Below are 19,534 nucleotides of genomic sequence, written 5' to 3' on the forward strand. Positions count from 1 at the left end.
TGGAGTTGTTCACCATTGCTTTGGTTTAATCTTAATTCCTGAGGAAGAAGATGATGAACAGTATTTCTAAGGATAATTTTAACATTTTCCAAAAAATAAATAAATAAATCACACGTCATCACTCTCACATAATACACATAACTGATGGCTGATTAACGACAGGTACTGGATTGGCACATTTTGAAAATCAGGATACTGAATTGTCAAGGTACTATTACCACTACTACTACTACTACTAATAATAATAATAATCAACATTACCTTGTAAAGCATGCATGCATGCATCATGATTCCCATCTAAGCCTTGTCCCGTGTAAAGCACGCATAAATTAGTTCGTCCTCCAAATTTTGCCAACTCTCAAGGACAATGCTGTATCCAGTTTTTTTGTATCAGAAATTTGATTCTGTCCATTTCTTGGTTTGACGTTATAGATCCAAAATTTCACCACCATCCATCATAATCGAACAACCTATATGATTAAACACGGTACATAAAATGATAAACGAGTTCATGATGGGAGATGGGATGTGATGAACCACCGCAATGTACAATCACTTGATTGTGCTGATGTATTTACTATATAATTCTTCAAAATTATATCACCATCAATTCCATACACTATCAACTTTATAACATGCGAGGAAGTAGAAGCACGTAAAAGTTAAAACAGATACAAGCGCCAGGTTATGAAGCCAGATATCAAAGTTCGAGTGATTATGTTGGGAGTTGCCGGATATCAATATAATGACATAATATACACTGATCTACAAGTGCAGCAGGACAAGAGAAAAGAATGAATGAATTTGAATGGAACACACTGTGTAGGAACTATTCCTTACACAATAAATGGGTTGAACCTGCTGTCATGGTTGCCTGAATCATACAGACTTGAAGCTGGTGTTTGCCTTGTTTGGGCAGGGAAGTCAGCCAAAATGAACACCTGTTGATTTGTAGGAATTTTTTGAAAGTTTTGGCAGTTTAAGAACTGCAACAATACCTGCTGCAAGGGCAAAAATAGAAGCCAGAACAAAGGCAGGTATGTTTCCTCCTCCAAAAAGAGCATCCCATGGACCCGCTCCAAGAGATACAATCATCTGAGAAAAAATTAAAAAAAAAATAGAAATAAGAAAATTGATGTAAACATACACACGACTATTGTCACAAAAGTGTAGCACAAACTACTTGGCATATATCAACATAAACCAGCAGGTACTTGGACAAGAGGAAGACAGAAGATAACATGGATTAAATACCAATCTGTCAAACATACACTTTCACAGTGACATAGACTATGTGAGTGCCAATCTGAGAATTTGTCCACAATAAATAAATAATCTATACTAAGCATGAAAATTAGTGTCAAATCTAATTAAAAATCAAAACCCTAGGTCATCATATGCTATTATACTTAAAATAATCAAGTTTCAAGTAACAGTAAATGAAAATCAAAGCACTTGAGTACCAACTACAAAGAATACCCCACCATGATTCAAATGAATGATTTGTTCCAAAATAAGGTATTATATTTAGAATTTAATTTGGAAAAAAAAATGGATGCTAACGAAAAAGAAGTTGGACATACCTGAGGAACAACAATTGCAAGATTTAGAACTCCAATGGCCAATCCTGCAAAAAACATACATAATTTTCAGAGTTGCAGATGACTATATTGCACCATCATAATTGAACTCAATTCAATTCAACAAAGTCTTGTCCCAACTATATAAGGGATCATCTACATAAATTCTGCTTCATCATTCCACCATCATGGGCAATCTCCATTGTTAAACTGTAAGACCTCAAATAATTTCTCACTACCTCAACTAATGTCCCTTTTGGCCAGCCTCTGGTTGATCTAGACCCTTGAATCTGCATCAGATCATTCCTGTCTGGAGCAGCAGTTGGTCTTCCATGCAAATTTCCAAACCATCTTAGTGACTTCTCCCTCATTTTTTTTCTCCTACAAGGACTACTAGATATCCATGAATATGCTCTTTTCTAACCTATTTTCTAGTTTTGCCACTCATCCATCTCAACATCCACAACTCTACCACACCCAGTATTTAGATATGTTTCTTGACTGCAATTCTGCAAGTGTTGGCCTTGTCTTAAACATGCTAGTCCCAATCCCTGATATGTGTCAGGTTGCAACTGGCATTAAAACATTTTTCTAAACTCTTATCAACATGGATCTTGGATTGTCATTTTGTGCTCATCTTTGGGATATTGACACTGAATAGTGGTATAGCGGAACAGGACTCGTGTAGCCAACCCCATATACTTGGCACAATGATTAGTTGAGTTGAAGTGCTCCTTGACTACTCAACATTCTGCTGCATACAATGTTGTCAGCCTCGTATTCATCTTGTAAAATTTTCTGTTCAGTGTGATTTTCATTCTCCATTCATAAAACACTCTGGATACGTCCATCTCTTTTGTCCACCCTGCTCTAATTCTACAAGTGGCATCCTCTTCAATCTCTTTACCACTCACCATCAGATAATACAACAGACCAAATTAGAGGACAGTCAAAATAAGATTTTATACAAACCTTGGCCACCACCTGTATCGGCAGTCAACTCTGCGGTGACAGAAAAGGGAACACTATAGGTGATCTGTCCAAAAAAATTGAAGTCATTGCTTATAAATTCAACATCACCATGCAGGCATAAATACAAAGGAATTGAAATTACTGTAGAATGTCTGTAACTTACAGAAAGAGGAAAGCCAAGAAGAGCAAATACAACCAGGGCAGCAATCTTAATTTTTTCATTCCCTCCAATGACATGTTGAATTCCTTTGGAGTATTCACTAACAGAAAACAAACTAATGATGGCAGTGCCTGCCATGCAGGCAAACACAATAAAATTGCTCATAGCCCATACTACTTTTGCACCCATCCGTTGGCACATTGGCTCAATAAGAACAGAGCTGACTCCAAGAACAACCTAACCAGACAAAGTATGAGTCAATATTCAGATCCATTTTCAGTTTCCAATCAAAAAAAAAAAAAAATCAGATCCATTTTTCCAGATGGGAACGGAAAATTTTCACAGCTTCCAAGATGTCATTGCTCTAGTGCTCTCCATATTTGGCTTCAACAAATAATGACTTATATCTTGGAAAATAAAGATATAATTGATCAATCTTGAGTTCTTACTGAATTCAATAGCAAACCAAATGCACCTTCTCTGACACCGTCTTCATAAGCTACCACCTGATTGGCATTCCCTTTTGGATCCCCATGGTAAACTTCCCTCCCCATCCAATCCGTATCAAAGAGAAAAAATGGAAACCAAGAGAGCTGCAGGCAATACATGATCACTTAGAGTAGAAGAAACCAAATAGCCCAAAATGAACCACACCACAAAGCAAAACTCTACGTTAACACTCTCAATAACTGAGTGAACAGAATATTGATCCTAATACAAAATTGGCATAACCAAGTAAGTCTATGTGACCAAAACTTAATGAATATCTAACAAAGCACGTACCCAACTGAGAGCCATGACGACAAGCACTGAATGCATTCCATGTGGCAAATGCCTTAAACTTGTCAAGAGATTTACCATCACTGCTCCAGGTCCATCAGGCAAGCTTTCATCAACTTTCAGGTCAATATGCTGTGTATTTCCATCCATAGTTTTACCTTGATCCTCTTTATTTGGGGTAAAGGAATTTGATTTTCTCAGCTCACTCCCAGATTCTGGGACTTCAACCAATAAAGGAGCAGAATCTGATAGGCGATGGGGCTCATTTCTAACTAGTGGCACTTCTTTAGCAAAATACAGCGTCACAATTGTACAGAATGTCAGAAAAACCTGCATGTATAGTTAGCTACCAGATGAGCTATTTTTAATTAAGGAGAAAATGCAGTTGGATTAATAATATTGATGACATATTCCAACATAGGAGCTCATAAAAGAAATTCTGGGTCAGAAAAATGGAACTAGCATGAAAAAAGAAATGATGAAAGTGGGTGAAACAAGATTAAAGTAAATGTAAACCAGAAAAAATGTTTGAAAAGGACAGCAAACCAATAGAGATTTTCAATCATAGCCCTTCAAAGTTAACTGTTGTTTTCCATTGACAGTTATAAATACATGCATAATATACAATTATCAATCAATCAAATAAATAAACACAATACATTTACCAGCAAAGCAGGATGCCTGTGCAAAGAGCTATCTGTCCTAAGAATTTATACATATTTGAAACTCTAGAACAGTTAAAAGTCAATCCATTCTTGGTTGAAGTAAGAATTAATAGTAATGAGTATTTACTTGAGAGTGTCCATCTTAGTTTAACAGTCATAACAGAAAAGAATACAACTCAGCTTATATAGTGACCATAGTCTTATTTTTTACAAAATAGAATATAATTTTTGAAGTTTGCACTGCATGTTATATTATCACTCCAGCATTACAACATTTTTTTATATATGGTGGTTACAATCTCATTGAGGTAGTCATGTAGGACCACCTTCTCTAATAACAACCAGTGTTGTAAGACTTGGACCAGGTCGGCTGGTCAAGGCGTGAATCCCAGGAATCAGAGACCAATCCAGTTTTTTAATACCCCGATTTTTCAGATTTCTGGAAAACTGGTCAAATTGGTCAAAACCCAGTAGAACCATTGAAAACCAGCCAAGTTTCTGCCTTGGTCACTAAATCATTACACACTTAGTCACATGTGTTAATATTCTACAGTTAATCCATCATGTCCGTTGTGATCATTAATACATATATTAATTAAATGCATACACACACACACAGAATAAAATGCAAGCTGTAAGACTTGAACCCCCTGGTCAATTGTATTAAAAAACAGTAGTTTAACCATCTAATTGCCTCTAACACATGTAATGTAAATTACAAAATTTATTACATATTATTTATATGACTCATGGTCAAACCATTTGACCCATGACCAATAAGCATTCCGATTTTGTGTCCAGTTCTAACCTTACAACACTGATACCAACTAATGTACGATACTTAAGGATCAACTGCAAGAATTACAAATTTGTCCTAATAGTACAAGAATGCACAAGGAAAATAGGTCAAAAAATTTTCAATGGAATTTCTTAAGTAGATTTTGAATGGATAATAATAAAAGGGGACCAAGTTTGGCAAGGTTTAAAGTACATATTCCACAAAAGAATGAAAGTTTCCCTTGTGATGAAAACCTGAAAACTACGGCTGAAGTGGCTGAACCGAAAATCTTATTGCTTTGTCTTTAGTGAATAAGTTTTTAAGGAGGTTGTGGACTCTGTAATGGCTGAAGCTGAAGTTCAATAGCTATACCCTTGATTATTTTATTATTTAATTATTTTGTCCACAAAATAATAAGTCATTCAGTTCAACAACTTCAGCTGTTACCAAATGGCCCCTTAGAGATGGAAGGTTGATCTATGGGAGGCATCCGATTATGGAAGCAAACAGAGATGATTTGCCACAAGAAGACAAAAATGGCTGGAATGGGAAGAAAAAAAATATGAATATAAGTTTCAATCCTTTGGGAATGTCAAATGAATGTTTTTTTTATGAAGAATCTATGGCTATTTATGGCTGCAATGGCTGCACACAAAATTAAGAAGACAGAAAGAGATAAAGAAGAGAGAGAAAACCCGAAATCACCCAATAGGGTGCCTAGCAAATCACTATCACTCATAATATAAGCTGTTAAACTCAAAAGAATTCCATTCATTCATCAAATTTTTTCCACTTTATAGACATATACAAACACTATTGAGGCAGGCAATACTACTAAAGCTAAGAAAAACAAAAATTATAGATAACTCCTAAACCAGTTGACCAATGACTATGAAATTTTAAACACAAGTAAACTCTGACCATAACCTGTTTGGAAAACATGGCTTGAAAAGGAAAGGAACACAGAGAATAATAATTATAAGCAACTCACAACTGCAACTAGGAAGGCTGCTTTCAGATTTCCACAGGCTTCACAGCAAGCTCTAGTTGTTAGAAATGGAAACCAACTGCTCAAAAATAAGAAGTTAGATATACATCAGCTAAGATAAATAAAAAATAAAATCAATATCATGAAAGAAGAATGAAAAGTAGAATTTCAATTGAAACAATGATCTCTATCCATTCATGAAGCTATATCTTATTTAGATTTCAAACAATGACATTTCAGAGTGTGTGAGGCCCAGAACAGAAAGCCATGAGTCCACAACAAACAAATTGGTCAAAATGCTAAAGAGGGATGCTAGTCTTACTGTAAAAAAAATTAGGGAAAAAAAAGAGTCAGCACACTTCACTTGCTAAGGTGATGGTGCTATAACAATTTTTATAGGACTACAAGATAACCAAAACAAACTCTATTATCAAATGCAAGACCCAGAACTATTTGTGTTCAATGACTTCAATATACATTTGTATCCAATTCTCATAAGCTTAGATGCCAGGAGACTTTGTACCTGTGCCAATGTCCACTAGCACCAGCAGAAAATCCTAGGATATTCCCAACAGCCATCCATGAGCAAAATATTGCATTAGCAGAATTTCGTTGATCAGGTCCTGTAAAAATAAAGGTCTGAAGATTAAAGTTCACTAATCCTACAGTCATTTAAATGCAGATAAAAACAAACCTGAAAGATCAGCTAAAAGGGCACGAGCTGGTCCCTGTAAACGAAGAGAAATTTTATAATAAGCCCATATGCAACATTCAGCATGGTCTCAAGGATCAAAATATCAATATGCTCAATACAGGGTATTGATGCATATTGATATTGCCCATAGCCTTTGGCTTTTCATTTTTTTATTTTATAAGTATTAGAGGGATGCTTATAACCCCCCCCCCCTCCCAGAAGTTTTAAAACCCCAGAATCATTATTGTATCGGTGTATCCATGCGTTTCAGGGTCCACCAATATGGGTATCGGGCATATCATATCGGTATTTTGATCCTTGCATGGTCTATGAAAGCACAGTGCTCCTAGAAAACTCAAAGAAGAAAAACACTAAGTATCATTTCAGAAAAACCTTACTTGCACTGTATTGTTAGCAAGATCTAGCATCCAAAAACCAATGATGAAGACAATGGCTGCCCTTGTTCGAGTACCCTTATATTTACTGCATTTATAATAGGGAATTTAGCAAAACATTTTATAAAGATATACATACATGCATATGTATATGTATATGAATGTATATATAAACCAACAAAAGCACACAGACATACACACACACACACACACATGTGTGTGTGCACGCGAGAGAGAGAGGCTTTCACCTGCAATGCTCTTTTGTATCCCCTAAAAGGTATCCTATGTCTGCAGAAAACCCAATGATTGTAACCTAATTGAAAGATACCATTCATATAGTCAAAGAAAGTGAAACAAAGAATAATTAATGAAACCTAGCACAAGATTTATCAATAGTTCAACACTCACAGCAATAGAGATCATAAGAGATCCAATAAAAATAAATGGCCGTCGTCTTCCATATTTTGAATGGCATTTATCACTCCAAATACCAACACAGGGCTGAACCTGAGCATCATGAATAAAGAATACACATTTAACTTGAATAATAAGAACACAAGAACTGCCGAATAGGAAGTAGTGCACACAACCCAATCAAGGATCCATGATCAAATTCATCACAAAAGCCAGATAGGGATGATTTACAGAAACTATGGAAGTTATAGTTTTTGCATTCACAATGCAATGGAGACAAAACAATGAATTGTTCCACTAAGAACTAAAAAAATAACCAATAATCATGCTGGATCCAATTCTACAACCAAGCAAGTAAATAGCTCAGTGGCTACTCTACACTGAATTGTCTCAGCAAGATAACCAACACAGTTTAATTCCAGGCCAGTTGTGTGCTGGACATCTTGAGCCAAGCCCCCCAGTCAATCTCCCTGATCAAAGATCCGTCCTTGCTCTTCTACATTTCAACAATTGAAATGTCCATAGGATACATTATTGATAAAAAAAAAAATGTCCATAGGATACATCTTGGGACAGCATGATGATGACAGGTGGCAAGAAAACATGCCAACAGAACCATTAAAAAAACCTAAGTTGATGAAACCCAATATTTTCATATAGAATAATCTGTACAGCATTCATATTTGCAACCAAGAAGCTAAGACAAACGCAAACCCATCATACTTTAACCCCAATTTCATCATATCGTTACAAAAACCTGACAGAACTTACTTGCTACCAGCCTACCACAGGTTCAGACAGAACATTTACAACTAGACTAAATTAGGGCTGACCCTGAAGCTGGTCCATTCCCAGACTGTAGTTATTAATCCTGCAAGCAAGTGTTCTGCAAAAGCCTCCAAAAACCACAGCAGGACATAACATCACCTAGAAATGTCAAGGGGTATCACCGAAAAAAAAAAAGGATTTTTGGCTCTAACAACCCCTAAACTTTGCAAAAAGGCCAATTTTGACCCTAAAGAATTTAAAGGGTCACTTCCAACCCAAGACTTTGGAGAAAAGGCCAACCATAGGCAAAAACAGACGGCATTGACAGACCCATTAGATAACGTTATGTAGCACTACCAAAGTTTGAAGAAGGTCACTTTTGACCCTAAAGTTTGATAATGAACCAATTTAATAAATTTAATTAAGTAAATTACTTCAGAAACACCCATAGAAAGAACAACATTATGTGACACTAAATTTTGAAAAAGGCCACTTTTGATCCTAAAGTTTGAAAATGGGCCAATTTAATAAAGTTAATTAAGTAAATTACTTCAGAAACACCCATAGAAAGAACAATTACTCTTGAGACTTGGGGGTGGAGGAGAGAGGGAGAGTGTGTGTGTGTGTGTGTGAGAGAGAAAGAGAGAGGATGGAAGCAAGGAGGGAAAGGATTTGGGATCCCAATAAATCAAAAGCAAATCTCAAGTCATATCTTTGTGCAAAGTTGAAATGTTACTTGTTAGGGATTTCCTGAACAGCAATGTTAGTCGTAAGTAAGCTGGTGTGGCTTGAAGAGAGTTTTCTTCGTTTTCCACTTCATTTGCCTGACCTCATTCTTAAATCCTTTAAAACAACAAAAAAAAAAAAAAAAAAAGAAGCTACCTAATTCAGGTTGTGCACAATCATTACCATAATTCCTATAGAAAATATTATCAATGAGCTACCTAATATTGACATTGCTAAAAGAAATGCAAACTCATCAACATAAATGTCCTGAGGATCTTCGGAAGGGTGGACTGGTACAGTCCTAACCTTTGGCAGTTTTTGCACAGTTATCACTCTCAGACTTGAACCTGTATTTCCATGCTTAGTTGCTTACCAGCCCGAGATTTTACCATAATACCAAGCAATGGCCCCTAGCTTCAAACAATTATATGACCAGAAAATTTAAGGTAGCAAACCGTAACAGCGTAAATTTGGAGACTGCATTGGAAACAAGATGGCTGTGATAGCTTACCACAAGGCCTGTAATAGGGCCACAAAGCCAAATGAATGAAGAAAAGGCATGCTCTATTCCAAGAGTCTGTACAAAATAGTGGAAAAGCAAAGTACAAAAAGATAACTGTGTCAATATCACTAAAAACAACAGTTAAACGAGAAATATAAGCAAAATAAAAATAAGAGAAAATAATGATATTTGGATAACAAGCTACCAGGCAAAGACCAGTTGCAATATCTATCTAATAAATTTCATTTATAAAATTATAATCTTTTTCTAGGAAATTTAGGTTTAAGCTCGGCCCCACCAGCTTTCTTTCTTGTGCTATTTCTTATAATAAATTGTTCAACTGATTTAAAAAGTTGAAAATAATGGAAGTACATTAGCATAAAATCACCCCAATGCAAATACATTTACTCAGTTTTAAGCATACCATTATTCAAAAACAAAAAGGTTTGTGTATGCAGTTCTATATAGAAAAAGCTAGAGACACAACTAGGAGGGGGCGGGAGGACATATCATTCTAATGTTAGTGGATATATGGATCAGAAGACGAAAGTGTTCACCAAAAAGGTTTTAATCCTAGCATTATAGGATAAACTACACATACTGAAAAGAGAACCTTTCAATAAACTGCTTAGATCTTAATTTGTAATCATTGATCTGCTACCATACCATGACAACTAAATTGGTGGCATTTCAACATACTCAAAAACTGCAAAAAAATTAATAGTATTCTTCATACCACCAATTGAAATAATAATGAAATAGTATCCCTTAGCAGAATTCTCATCATAAAAGTGACAATGAAATAGCTAAAGTTGCCGTGTACTCAGACATCTACTTCAATACATTACCCTACTTTTCGTTCTTCCTACCTTAGTAAAGGCCCAATGTTGGTCCCAGATATCTGGGGTCTTGGGAGAGGTGGACTGGATATGGACATACAGTCCTAACCTTTGCTACTGTTTTTGCACAAAGTGGCCACTCTCAAACTTGAACCCGTGTTCTCACACCTGACAACCCAAGATTTTACCATTACACCAAGTAATGGCCCCTATTCTTCCTACCTTAGTGAAACAACTAAATTGCTGATTTGTTATTTCAAGGTAAAACTGATAATCAACAGATGGGGCCATTGCTCAGTACAAATGGTAATATCTTGGGCTAACAAGCATGAGAGCATGTGCAAAAAATGCTAGGTTGATATCCGCTTTACCCCTCCCAAGACCCCTGATATCTAGGACCATCTTCAGGTGATGGAGAAAGTTGTGTTAGAGATAATCAAATTTTCAGTCTTGAAGCCATTTGGGAGAAAGCTGTACTAAAGGACTAATTTTTGTTATAAGCAACCTAAAAAAACATGTAACTTCAAAATATACTCTAACAGCAAATACTAGTCTCATGGAGGTAGTCTTACCATAAAAGCAACTAGTCAACCAATGGCTTGGGACAACTAAGCATCAACCATATCTAGTAGTGAAACATCAATTTATTTTAATGCTGTATTTGCTTTTGTTTATGCTTATCTATACCAATATAAAACAGTAGGGTCCTGCTTTGAAAGGGTGGTACCTAAAACATTCATAACCAATTAAATGGGATTTTCATTTAAATTCACGCTAGGTTTTCATTGGTTAAAGTGTTTTAGGTATGGTACCTACCGTACCTTTCTGGTGCCATAGGAATTGCCAAAATAGTTATCGAATAATAGAAATAAGGCATATGATAAAAGAAAAAAGTGGAGGAGTTCTTTTAAGTTTTCTTCCTATCAGTGCTGTGCTAGTATCAAGGTTCAAAGTATCGTTACATATCAGCCCGTATCGGCCGATACGTATCATATCGGGAGCACCCCAATACACCCCTATGGAGGGTGTATCAGGGTTTTGACCGGTTCAGGGGGTGGACGAACTTTAAACCACCCCCCCTGAACCGGATTTGAAAAGAAAGCACCGATACGGCGGTAGAGGGGTATTGAGCGTATCAATATTTAGAACCTTGGCTAGCATGCAGTTACCACAAACAAGGATGCACCAGTTTTTTTTTATAGATAAAATATCATATTTCCATTAAATCAGAAAGAAGTTACATAATCATTCCCTTGGGAAGGCACGAAAGTTTATCATAGAATGGGATTCAAAGCTGGTAGTTACTGGCTGCAGAAAAACGAGACTGACTGGTGAAAATTTGCTAATGAAAAGAGGAAGTTTAAGCTTTTAACTCAGGATATAGAGATCAAGTTGCAGTGGGTTAAAGGAGTGCAAATCCTTTTGCCAATGTCTTGGCAAAGCAAGGGGTGGGAAGGGATCAACTTTTCTAGGCTGCTCTGTAATTGCTGTCCTCTATTGCCATCTTGGAGAGACTTGAGAGAGTTTATCTCTCTCCTGGTTGTTCTCTTGTATCTTGCTCATTTTTAATGAAATTTCTGGTTATTGATCAAAAAAAAAAAAAAAACACTGCATGGAGGTGGGTAAACATCCAATAGAAGCCAATTGGCAACCTGTGTTTTATGCACTCCATTATTTGATTGATCTCTTTTTTTTATGAGTATTATTTGATTGATCTCATAGGGTCTTACCTTTACTTTCTCTCGTTTAAAGCATATAAGGGCAATCTCAAAGTGGTAATTTGAGGAAAAGAAGCATAAAGGAGAGAAGAACAAGATGATTCCAAGCTAAACAGGAAAAGGGTGATAGAGATCAGGTAGGATAATAAGAGACCAGAATGTCACAATCCCTTATAACATACCCAACCCCTGATGAGAAGCCTATAGGATGTAATGAAGAAGAAGAAATTATTAATTTTGATGAGAATCAAGAGACAAATGAAAGGAAGAGTATGCAAACTTTGCCATTGATGACTCAGGAGAAGGCAATGTCCTTGGCATGTCCAGATAAAGTAGGCACAAATGCATGGACAATGCCTGCACACCTTGAGTAAACTGATTATATCCAGTCATAAAGTCATGACTTTCAAATGGGAGGTACAGAACCACTCAAGCATGAAATTAAAATTATTGACACATCAACTTGCCAGTTTGTCAGATTCTGAAGGTTCATACCCTTAACTGGCATGAAATCCACATTCCAAACTCTAGCACCTGAGCACTGAACTGAAATTATGAAATGCTTGCTACAAGAGAATATAATCAAGTGATGTAATAATACAGCAATCAGTAAAGATGGATAGGTTGCATAGAGAGCACCCTGCGAAACTAACTAAACTCAACTAGCATTAATCCCAATTATTTGGGATTATCTGCACAAATAGCATCCCACCATTATGCTCCATCAAGAGACACATGTTCTATCAAATTATAACTCCTGATGTCATTTTTTAGCACTTCAGACCATGTTTTCTTTGCTCCTTCCCTCCCTTGCTTGTTCAGAGCCTTTTCTACTTTCACCAATTCACCCCTTCTCACTAATGCAATTATATGTCATTTATGGGCATGGCTAACCACCAAAGTTGACTTTCCCTCTTGTTAATCCTGAGTCCTCTCTAATGTATTCATTTTTAATTATGTCCTTTCCAGTCCTGCAACTCAACCATCTCAACATCTTTATCTAAGCTACGCTCGTTTTTTTAACATGTTTCTTGATTGCTTAACAATCTGCCTCATATAGCAATGCTAGTCCTATAACTGTTCAGTAGGTTTTCCTTTTTGCCTTATTGGTATACCAGTCATGTAGCATACTGGATGCACCTCTCCACTTCAACCAGTCTGCAGACTCTGCACTAATTATGTGGACAGATTCCTCTTCAATTTCTCCCACATTATAGTTGGTTTATCCAAGGTGCTGAACACAACATACGGCTTTATTTAAATGTCCAGTTAGTTCATCCATAAGTAATGCAAATAAATATATATATATATATATATATATATATATATATATATAAACTAATTGCTGACCCTTGGTGTAAAACCATTATGATTAGAAATTCTCTCATCCTTCCCAAGTTCTTTTATTGGTTATTGTCCCTTCATGTATATTCCTAGAGACCATAATGCCCTTTAGAAGTTGATAAATACCAAACGGAGAACTTTACTCTGTTCCATAAATTTCTCATGATCTCCTAAGTTAAAAAGATAGCTTTAATAACTGATCCCTCAAGAATGAATCCAAATTGGTTTTCTAATACACTAGTTTCATGTCTTAATAATTACACCCTGTGAAAATAAATAATATTAATATGCCGAATTCCTAGGCCTTAAAATCTATCCTATCTTTTAAATAAGAACATAAAGGTTGTATTTGAAAAAGTCCAGCATAAACTGAAAGGCACGCTAAAAAGACTCAATCCTTTGCTTGAACAGAAATCTTCTAAATTCTTTTTCTTTTTGGCAAAATATTCTATATTCATAAGCTGTGATCCCGTAACTTTTTAGAATTAAAATTTTTGTTTAAGTATTAGATAGTTTAATGATAGCATAATACTTCAACTACTTAAGCATGCAAATATAACAACATCAGGAATAGCTACCAAACATCAACCATTTCCCCAATTTGTAAGGAGCTCAAACAATAAAGATGCGTTTTCTTCTTTTTATTTTTTTTCAGTTGGAGGGGTGGTCATAAAGCATTAAAATCAAATTCAGTTTGACAAGATACATTTGGAGCCATTGGGCCCATCTCTCAGCCCAGTCTTACATCAATGGAAGATAGAAGTTTGTTATGCACCAGTGCTTCATCCCCAATTTTTCATCAGACAAGTTCGTTATGCATCTAGAAGCAGACTCCTCTGCACCTTTTTTGAAAGCTATTTCGTCCTGAAGTTATTATTGCCATGGTGCATCCTTGATCGCAAATCAAAACCATTTTCAGTTGATTGTTTAATTACCGGTAGCTTTCCGTATTTGTTCAAATCCAGATGTTGAAACTTCGATCTAATGCAAACATCAAGTATAGCATATAAATGTAAGCAGGATATGCAACCTCCCCAAACACCGAAAAAATTTGGTGCCTACAATTTTCTTATCTTATTTTCCAAAAGCTGATAATTTTTGTTCCTAGTTACCCTTTACCTTTCTCATTTTACGGACTTTCAAATATAAAAGTTACACATGAAGCGTAATTTTATCAATTACTTGAATGACACGAAGCACAGAGATCTTAATGCATTCTCATGAAAAAAAACGAAAAACGCGTAGTTAACAAATTAAGCTCGTCCCTCTTATTCTTGTGATAGGAACCTTTGCAGTTTACTCTAATCTCGATCGTTTCTATCAAATCAACGTAAAGCAAGCAACAAATTGCTGTATTTAAAAAATTAGATAGAGAAAAAAGTAGAGAGAGAGAGAGAGAGAGAGTTCTAACTTGAATGTAAGGAGTCAGAAGAGAAAGCTGCAACGCCCAACCGAATTGAACGCCCGCGGCGACCATACAACTGAGAATCAAAGTCTTCAAATTGCTGTAATTGGGCCCGGGCGCAGAAGGAGAAGAACCTGAAACATTCGAGGTTCCATTGGGAGGCCTAGAATTAAGGTCGATCGGGTGGTGAGCATCGTCCAAACCGACCAGCTCGAGCTCAGCTTGTTTGATATTCTTGTAAGGCACTCGAATCGAAAAGGAGTCCATTTTTCCGGCCATGGTGATGGTTTTTATTGCCTAGCAGATAATTTATAAATTTGAATCTCTGCCCATTAATGCCGATTGCAGATATATCCGGTATGGCGCCACAGATCTGATGCCGGCGTTTTACGTGCCAAAGAGAGAATTCCGTATTACTCAGGGTGTTGAAGGTCTGATCTGCAGAGAGAGAGAGAGAGAGAGAGAGAGAGATTTGCAGGGGAGGAGTCGGGAGGCGAGAGTCGGATCTCAGGCGGGTGTAAAGGTAAAAAGGATAAGAGTGGTAATTCAATTTTCAGGCCGGCGTATTCTATAATGCAGTAGCATGAAACTTGGTGGTTGGATGTTGGATCCTCGTTTACCCCCAAGCTTCCAAGTCCACCAAGACATCAGACGTATGACTGCCTTCACTTCATCTCCTAGCCTATGCCCTACGATATGCGTTTGATCAAGTGGTCGTTCATCGGTTGAGTCTCTCAAGAGTCGGTCGTTGTCCAATATGAACGACCGACATAACTTCAATAGATGGACGGCTTAGATTAGAAACATCATCTTCCACAAAAAGATGTTATTAATAATAGTGAAACAGTGAATACATTTACAATTGTCATTAGTCATTAGTTACCGTCTGGTCGCTGTGACTTTGTGACTTGTGGGAGGGCACTCGAGTTTCGCTGTTGTAGTGTTGTTCCCCTCCCTTTCCATATCCTTTCTGGCTTTTTTCTCGTCAATCGTCAACTCTGATCTCTCGCCAAGAAAAGTGTGACACGAGTCACACACCGATGCCGAAATGAACAAAAAACGGCCTACTTCAATTGACTGACTCTCTATGGCCTCGGACCACCCACATCTCCAAATGAAAATTAAACCAAAAAAAAAATCGATCACCGCCCTATTAGAACATTCCATAAATCAGATGCTTGTCCTTGATCGTCATCAGACTTAAGTTGTGACGAAAGGGTTTCATGCCCTTGCCCTCCTTTTTTGTGAGATTTGACGAAGGTGTTGGTATTTTTGGTTTCTTTTCCTTTGTTAGAATTTCCCATCATAAGGATTTTTCTCTTTTTTTTTGCTTTTTCTTCTGTTAAAATGTTACTATGAATATTAAGTTTTTAACTGAAAAATGGGGATAAGTTGTTAAAATAAGAAATACCAAATGCATCTAATTAAGCTATCTTAAAGATGAAAAGGATAGCAATAGGGCCATTAATGATACCCGAAAATAATCCATGGGCTGATTTAAACATCTAATTCGATTATTTCAGATTCGGGTGATGGATGATATACTATTGTCAAATTTGGATTTTACAATTGGCATCCAATCAATGATCGGATCGGACTAAGATTTTACTCCATCTTATTCAATTGAAATCTGAATATGATTTTACTATAATATTTATTATTTTTAATATATAAATTTTATATAATTATTTTAAATTATAAAAATATATCTTTATATTTATATTATATAAAAATTTATATATATAATAAATTCAGTATGTTATATTTACATTAATTTATTATATAAAAGTTGAAAAATAATTAACTTTAATTTTTTTGTATTTTAAAAATTAAAGCTAAGTCAAATTAAATCCAAATACAATTCTAATCCATTAGGATTTGAATTTGAATCCAAGGTCTTCCAATAAATTTTGGATTGGATTCAAATTTTGCTTAGTCCAATCCAATTACAGCCCTAGGAGAGTTTTGCTACAATATGGAAGAAATCAAAGATGAAAAATATATTTTTTGAAAAATTATTAAATTAACAACACTTAAAATATAATAGTGGAGGAAAGAGTATACTAATAGTGTTAGAAGTAACGTGTCTTCATATAAATTAAAATTACTGTAGTGAATGAGGCACTAGATAAGATAAAGGCAAAGTTAAAATAGGTGTTACGACCAAATGTTATTTCAATGGAAATGTGGAAAGATACAAGGGAGAAAAACTTATTATCACTAAGTTATTTAATAAGATAATGAAAAATGCTTGAAAAATGAAGAAAATAATAATAGAGTAAAGGTTACGATATAGGACAAGTATACCAGAGAATTAATTTGAGTTTATGCCACGGAAGTCAATTATGAAAGCTTTTTTTTCTTTTGAAATAATTAATAGAAAATTTTAGAAAAAAAGAAAAGAAATTTCTATAAGGTATTCACTTACCTAAAAAAAAACATACGGTAGAGTTACAAGATGACTAATATATATATATATAGGTACAATAAGAAATGAATGAAAGGTTCATCACTTACCCTTATTTTTCTGCACTGATCATAAATGAATTGATCAGACATATACAAGAGGAGGCCCCATGGTGTATGTTATTTGTTGATAACACTATCTTAACTGATTAAATGAATGAAAGATTAAATGCAAAATTAAGTTTATAGACAAATAATGCCTTAGAAACAAAGGGTTTTAAAATATATAAGACTAAAACTAGATAGATAATATGTAAAATTAATACTAACAAGAGTGTAAATGAGAATATGCTTAGGATTGGAAATCAAGAAATAACACAATGTGACCTATTTCCAGTACCTTGTTTAGTGGTTCATAACAAGGTAGAGATTAAGGAGGTTGTTGCCCACAGAATTAGAGTAGGTTGGACAAAGTGGAGGGGTGCATCCAGAATCTTGTTTGGTAGATGAATGTCACTTAGATTAAAGGAAAGTTTGGTAAAATAATTGTAAGGCCATCTAAATTTTGCCGAGCAAAATGTTGGGCAATCAAGAAACAGTGGTAGAGATGCATGTGCTAAATAGATGAGTGGAAAAACTAGAAAAATATAGGATCAAAAATGAAATTACTCAAAAGAACCTAGGAGTAGCTCCAATGGGTGATAAAACCAAAGAAAGGAGATGAAGATGGTTTAATCACATGTGTAAAAGACCATCCAACACCTATAAGAAGAAGTTTGTTACAAGTTGAATGAGCTACAAGGGTTAGGTGTAGACCAAAAAGGGTTTGGGTTAAAACAATTAAAAATGACTTTTAAGTGCCTATAATTTAACAATAGATATGAAATTAAAGAGAACTGAATGGTGAAACAAAATTAATGTAGCTGACCTTAAATAATTGAGATAAGACTTGATGATGATGATGCCATTTGTTGAAGCAAAGAGAAACAGATAAAAAGGAGATACAAAACCAAAAACCCAACAACAAAGATAACACTGCACAACACTAATTACTGACACAAAGAACAAAAGAGAAAACAAAACCAAACACTACTAAAACAAGAGAAAAAACCCTTGAACTCCAAAAGTATAACGATTAGCTTCAGCTAAGGCTACCGATCAATCTACAACCACAACAAGCATTGTTGAACCCTTCAAACCTTGATGAACCACCTTGCCATAAATATTTTGAAATTTTGATTATTTAGTTACTCGGGTGGTTTCATGGAGCTGGAACTAATTCACTTTTTTTTTTTTTATAAATTTCAGTTTTTAACTAGGGTATGACCCAGTCACGGTTCAACCAATTTGACTGACCAGTCTGATTTAGAAGAGTTTCTAAACACTATTTGGGACTAACCATCTTCAAATAATGTCCATACTTGCCTCGGCCTCGTGTCTAAAACAACCATTATCGCAATTCCCTGTCGTTGGGTTCCAATTTTTTCTCTTCCACCTACAACTCTTTCATTAAGTAATTCTATCTCTATAAGTACACAATCCATTTACCTTCTGCTATTATCGGTGTTTAGCTAAATAAGTTGTGTCATCCCCCATGTCCAACGTATTCTTCAACTTTAGGGCGGGTTCAATAAAATCTGGATTGACCCCCACACAGCACACTTCACACGTGTCTTATATCACATCTCAGCATGCATTGGAAACATCTCTCTACTTTTTTTAAGACATGATGTATTCCAATGCATGGTTGGTATTTTTTATGGGGCGCTATGTAGGGAGCCAATGCAATCATGCAGAAAATCTATATTTGGTATCAGTTTTTGGAGTTTAAATCTGCTCCAACACTTGATCTCAACAGCCATTAGGCTCCATTTCATTTCCCGCATGGTATGGGAAAATATTGAATATTCCCAAATATTCTTCCTTCTCATATTTGATTTGTGGGATGGCATGAGATGGGATGGGAAAAATCCCACCATTTTGGTGGGAGACAAGTGGCAAAGGAAAGGAAAGGGAAATTTGTTTAACAGAAAAAAAAAAACACCACCATCCTTGTAGAGTTTTTAAAAGTTAATATTAGACCCATGATCCATTAATAAATTATTAGTTATTTAATAAGATAAGAATAAAATAATTTAATTATAATTAATTAATAATTATAAATTAATAAAATGCAATATTAATAATAAAAATATTATAAATAAATTCATAATTAAAAAATAGTTAATAATTAATTAAGTACTTAATTATTCATTAAATAATTTCTTCATTACTAATTTAATAAATAAATAAATAATAAAAATATTGACTAACTAAAATATTTAGTAATACAAAATAAAAAATATTACTAATTTAATCATTATTTATTATTAATTTATTTAATAGAAAAATAATAAAAAT

At 35.2% G+C, this 19,534-nt stretch overlaps 1 protein-coding gene across 5 annotated transcripts; it reads right to left on the reverse strand.

The window, feature by feature from the left end:
• Positions 1 to 529: 529 nt before the first annotated feature.
• SUT2 (sucrose transporter 2) lies at positions 530 to 15,755 on the reverse strand. 5 transcript variants are annotated; one of them, XM_088979580.1, is made up of 14 exons: positions 14,735 to 15,755; positions 9,432 to 9,497; positions 7,421 to 7,519; positions 7,261 to 7,325; positions 7,016 to 7,100; positions 6,618 to 6,651; positions 6,447 to 6,546; positions 5,927 to 6,002; positions 3,496 to 3,822; positions 3,162 to 3,305; positions 2,716 to 2,949; positions 2,553 to 2,616; positions 1,584 to 1,627; positions 530 to 1,095 (listed from the first exon to the last, which is right to left on the reverse strand). In XM_088979580.1, exons 1-14 carry the CDS (start codon positions 15,005 to 15,007, stop codon positions 925 to 927), a joined length of 1,782 nt encoding a protein of 593 aa, XP_088835706.1. In that variant the 5' UTR covers positions 15,008 to 15,755; the 3' UTR covers positions 530 to 924. The 5 variants fall into 5 exon arrangements, with proteins under 5 accessions (XP_088835706.1, XP_088835704.1, XP_088835705.1 ...); XM_088979578.1 differs by having other exon boundaries at positions 2,553 to 2,949; positions 14,735 to 15,502; positions 15,612 to 15,732; XM_088979579.1 differs by having other exon boundaries at positions 2,553 to 2,949; positions 14,735 to 15,502; positions 15,583 to 15,671.
• Between the last annotated feature and the right edge of the window lie 3,779 nt (positions 15,756 to 19,534).

The sequence above is a fragment of the Nelumbo lutea genome, chromosome 3 (assembly GCF_056320005.1).
Source record: "Nelumbo lutea isolate HS-2025 chromosome 3, American lotus-T2T, whole genome shotgun sequence".
Lineage (NCBI taxonomy): Eukaryota > Viridiplantae > Streptophyta > Magnoliopsida > Proteales > Nelumbonaceae > Nelumbo > Nelumbo lutea.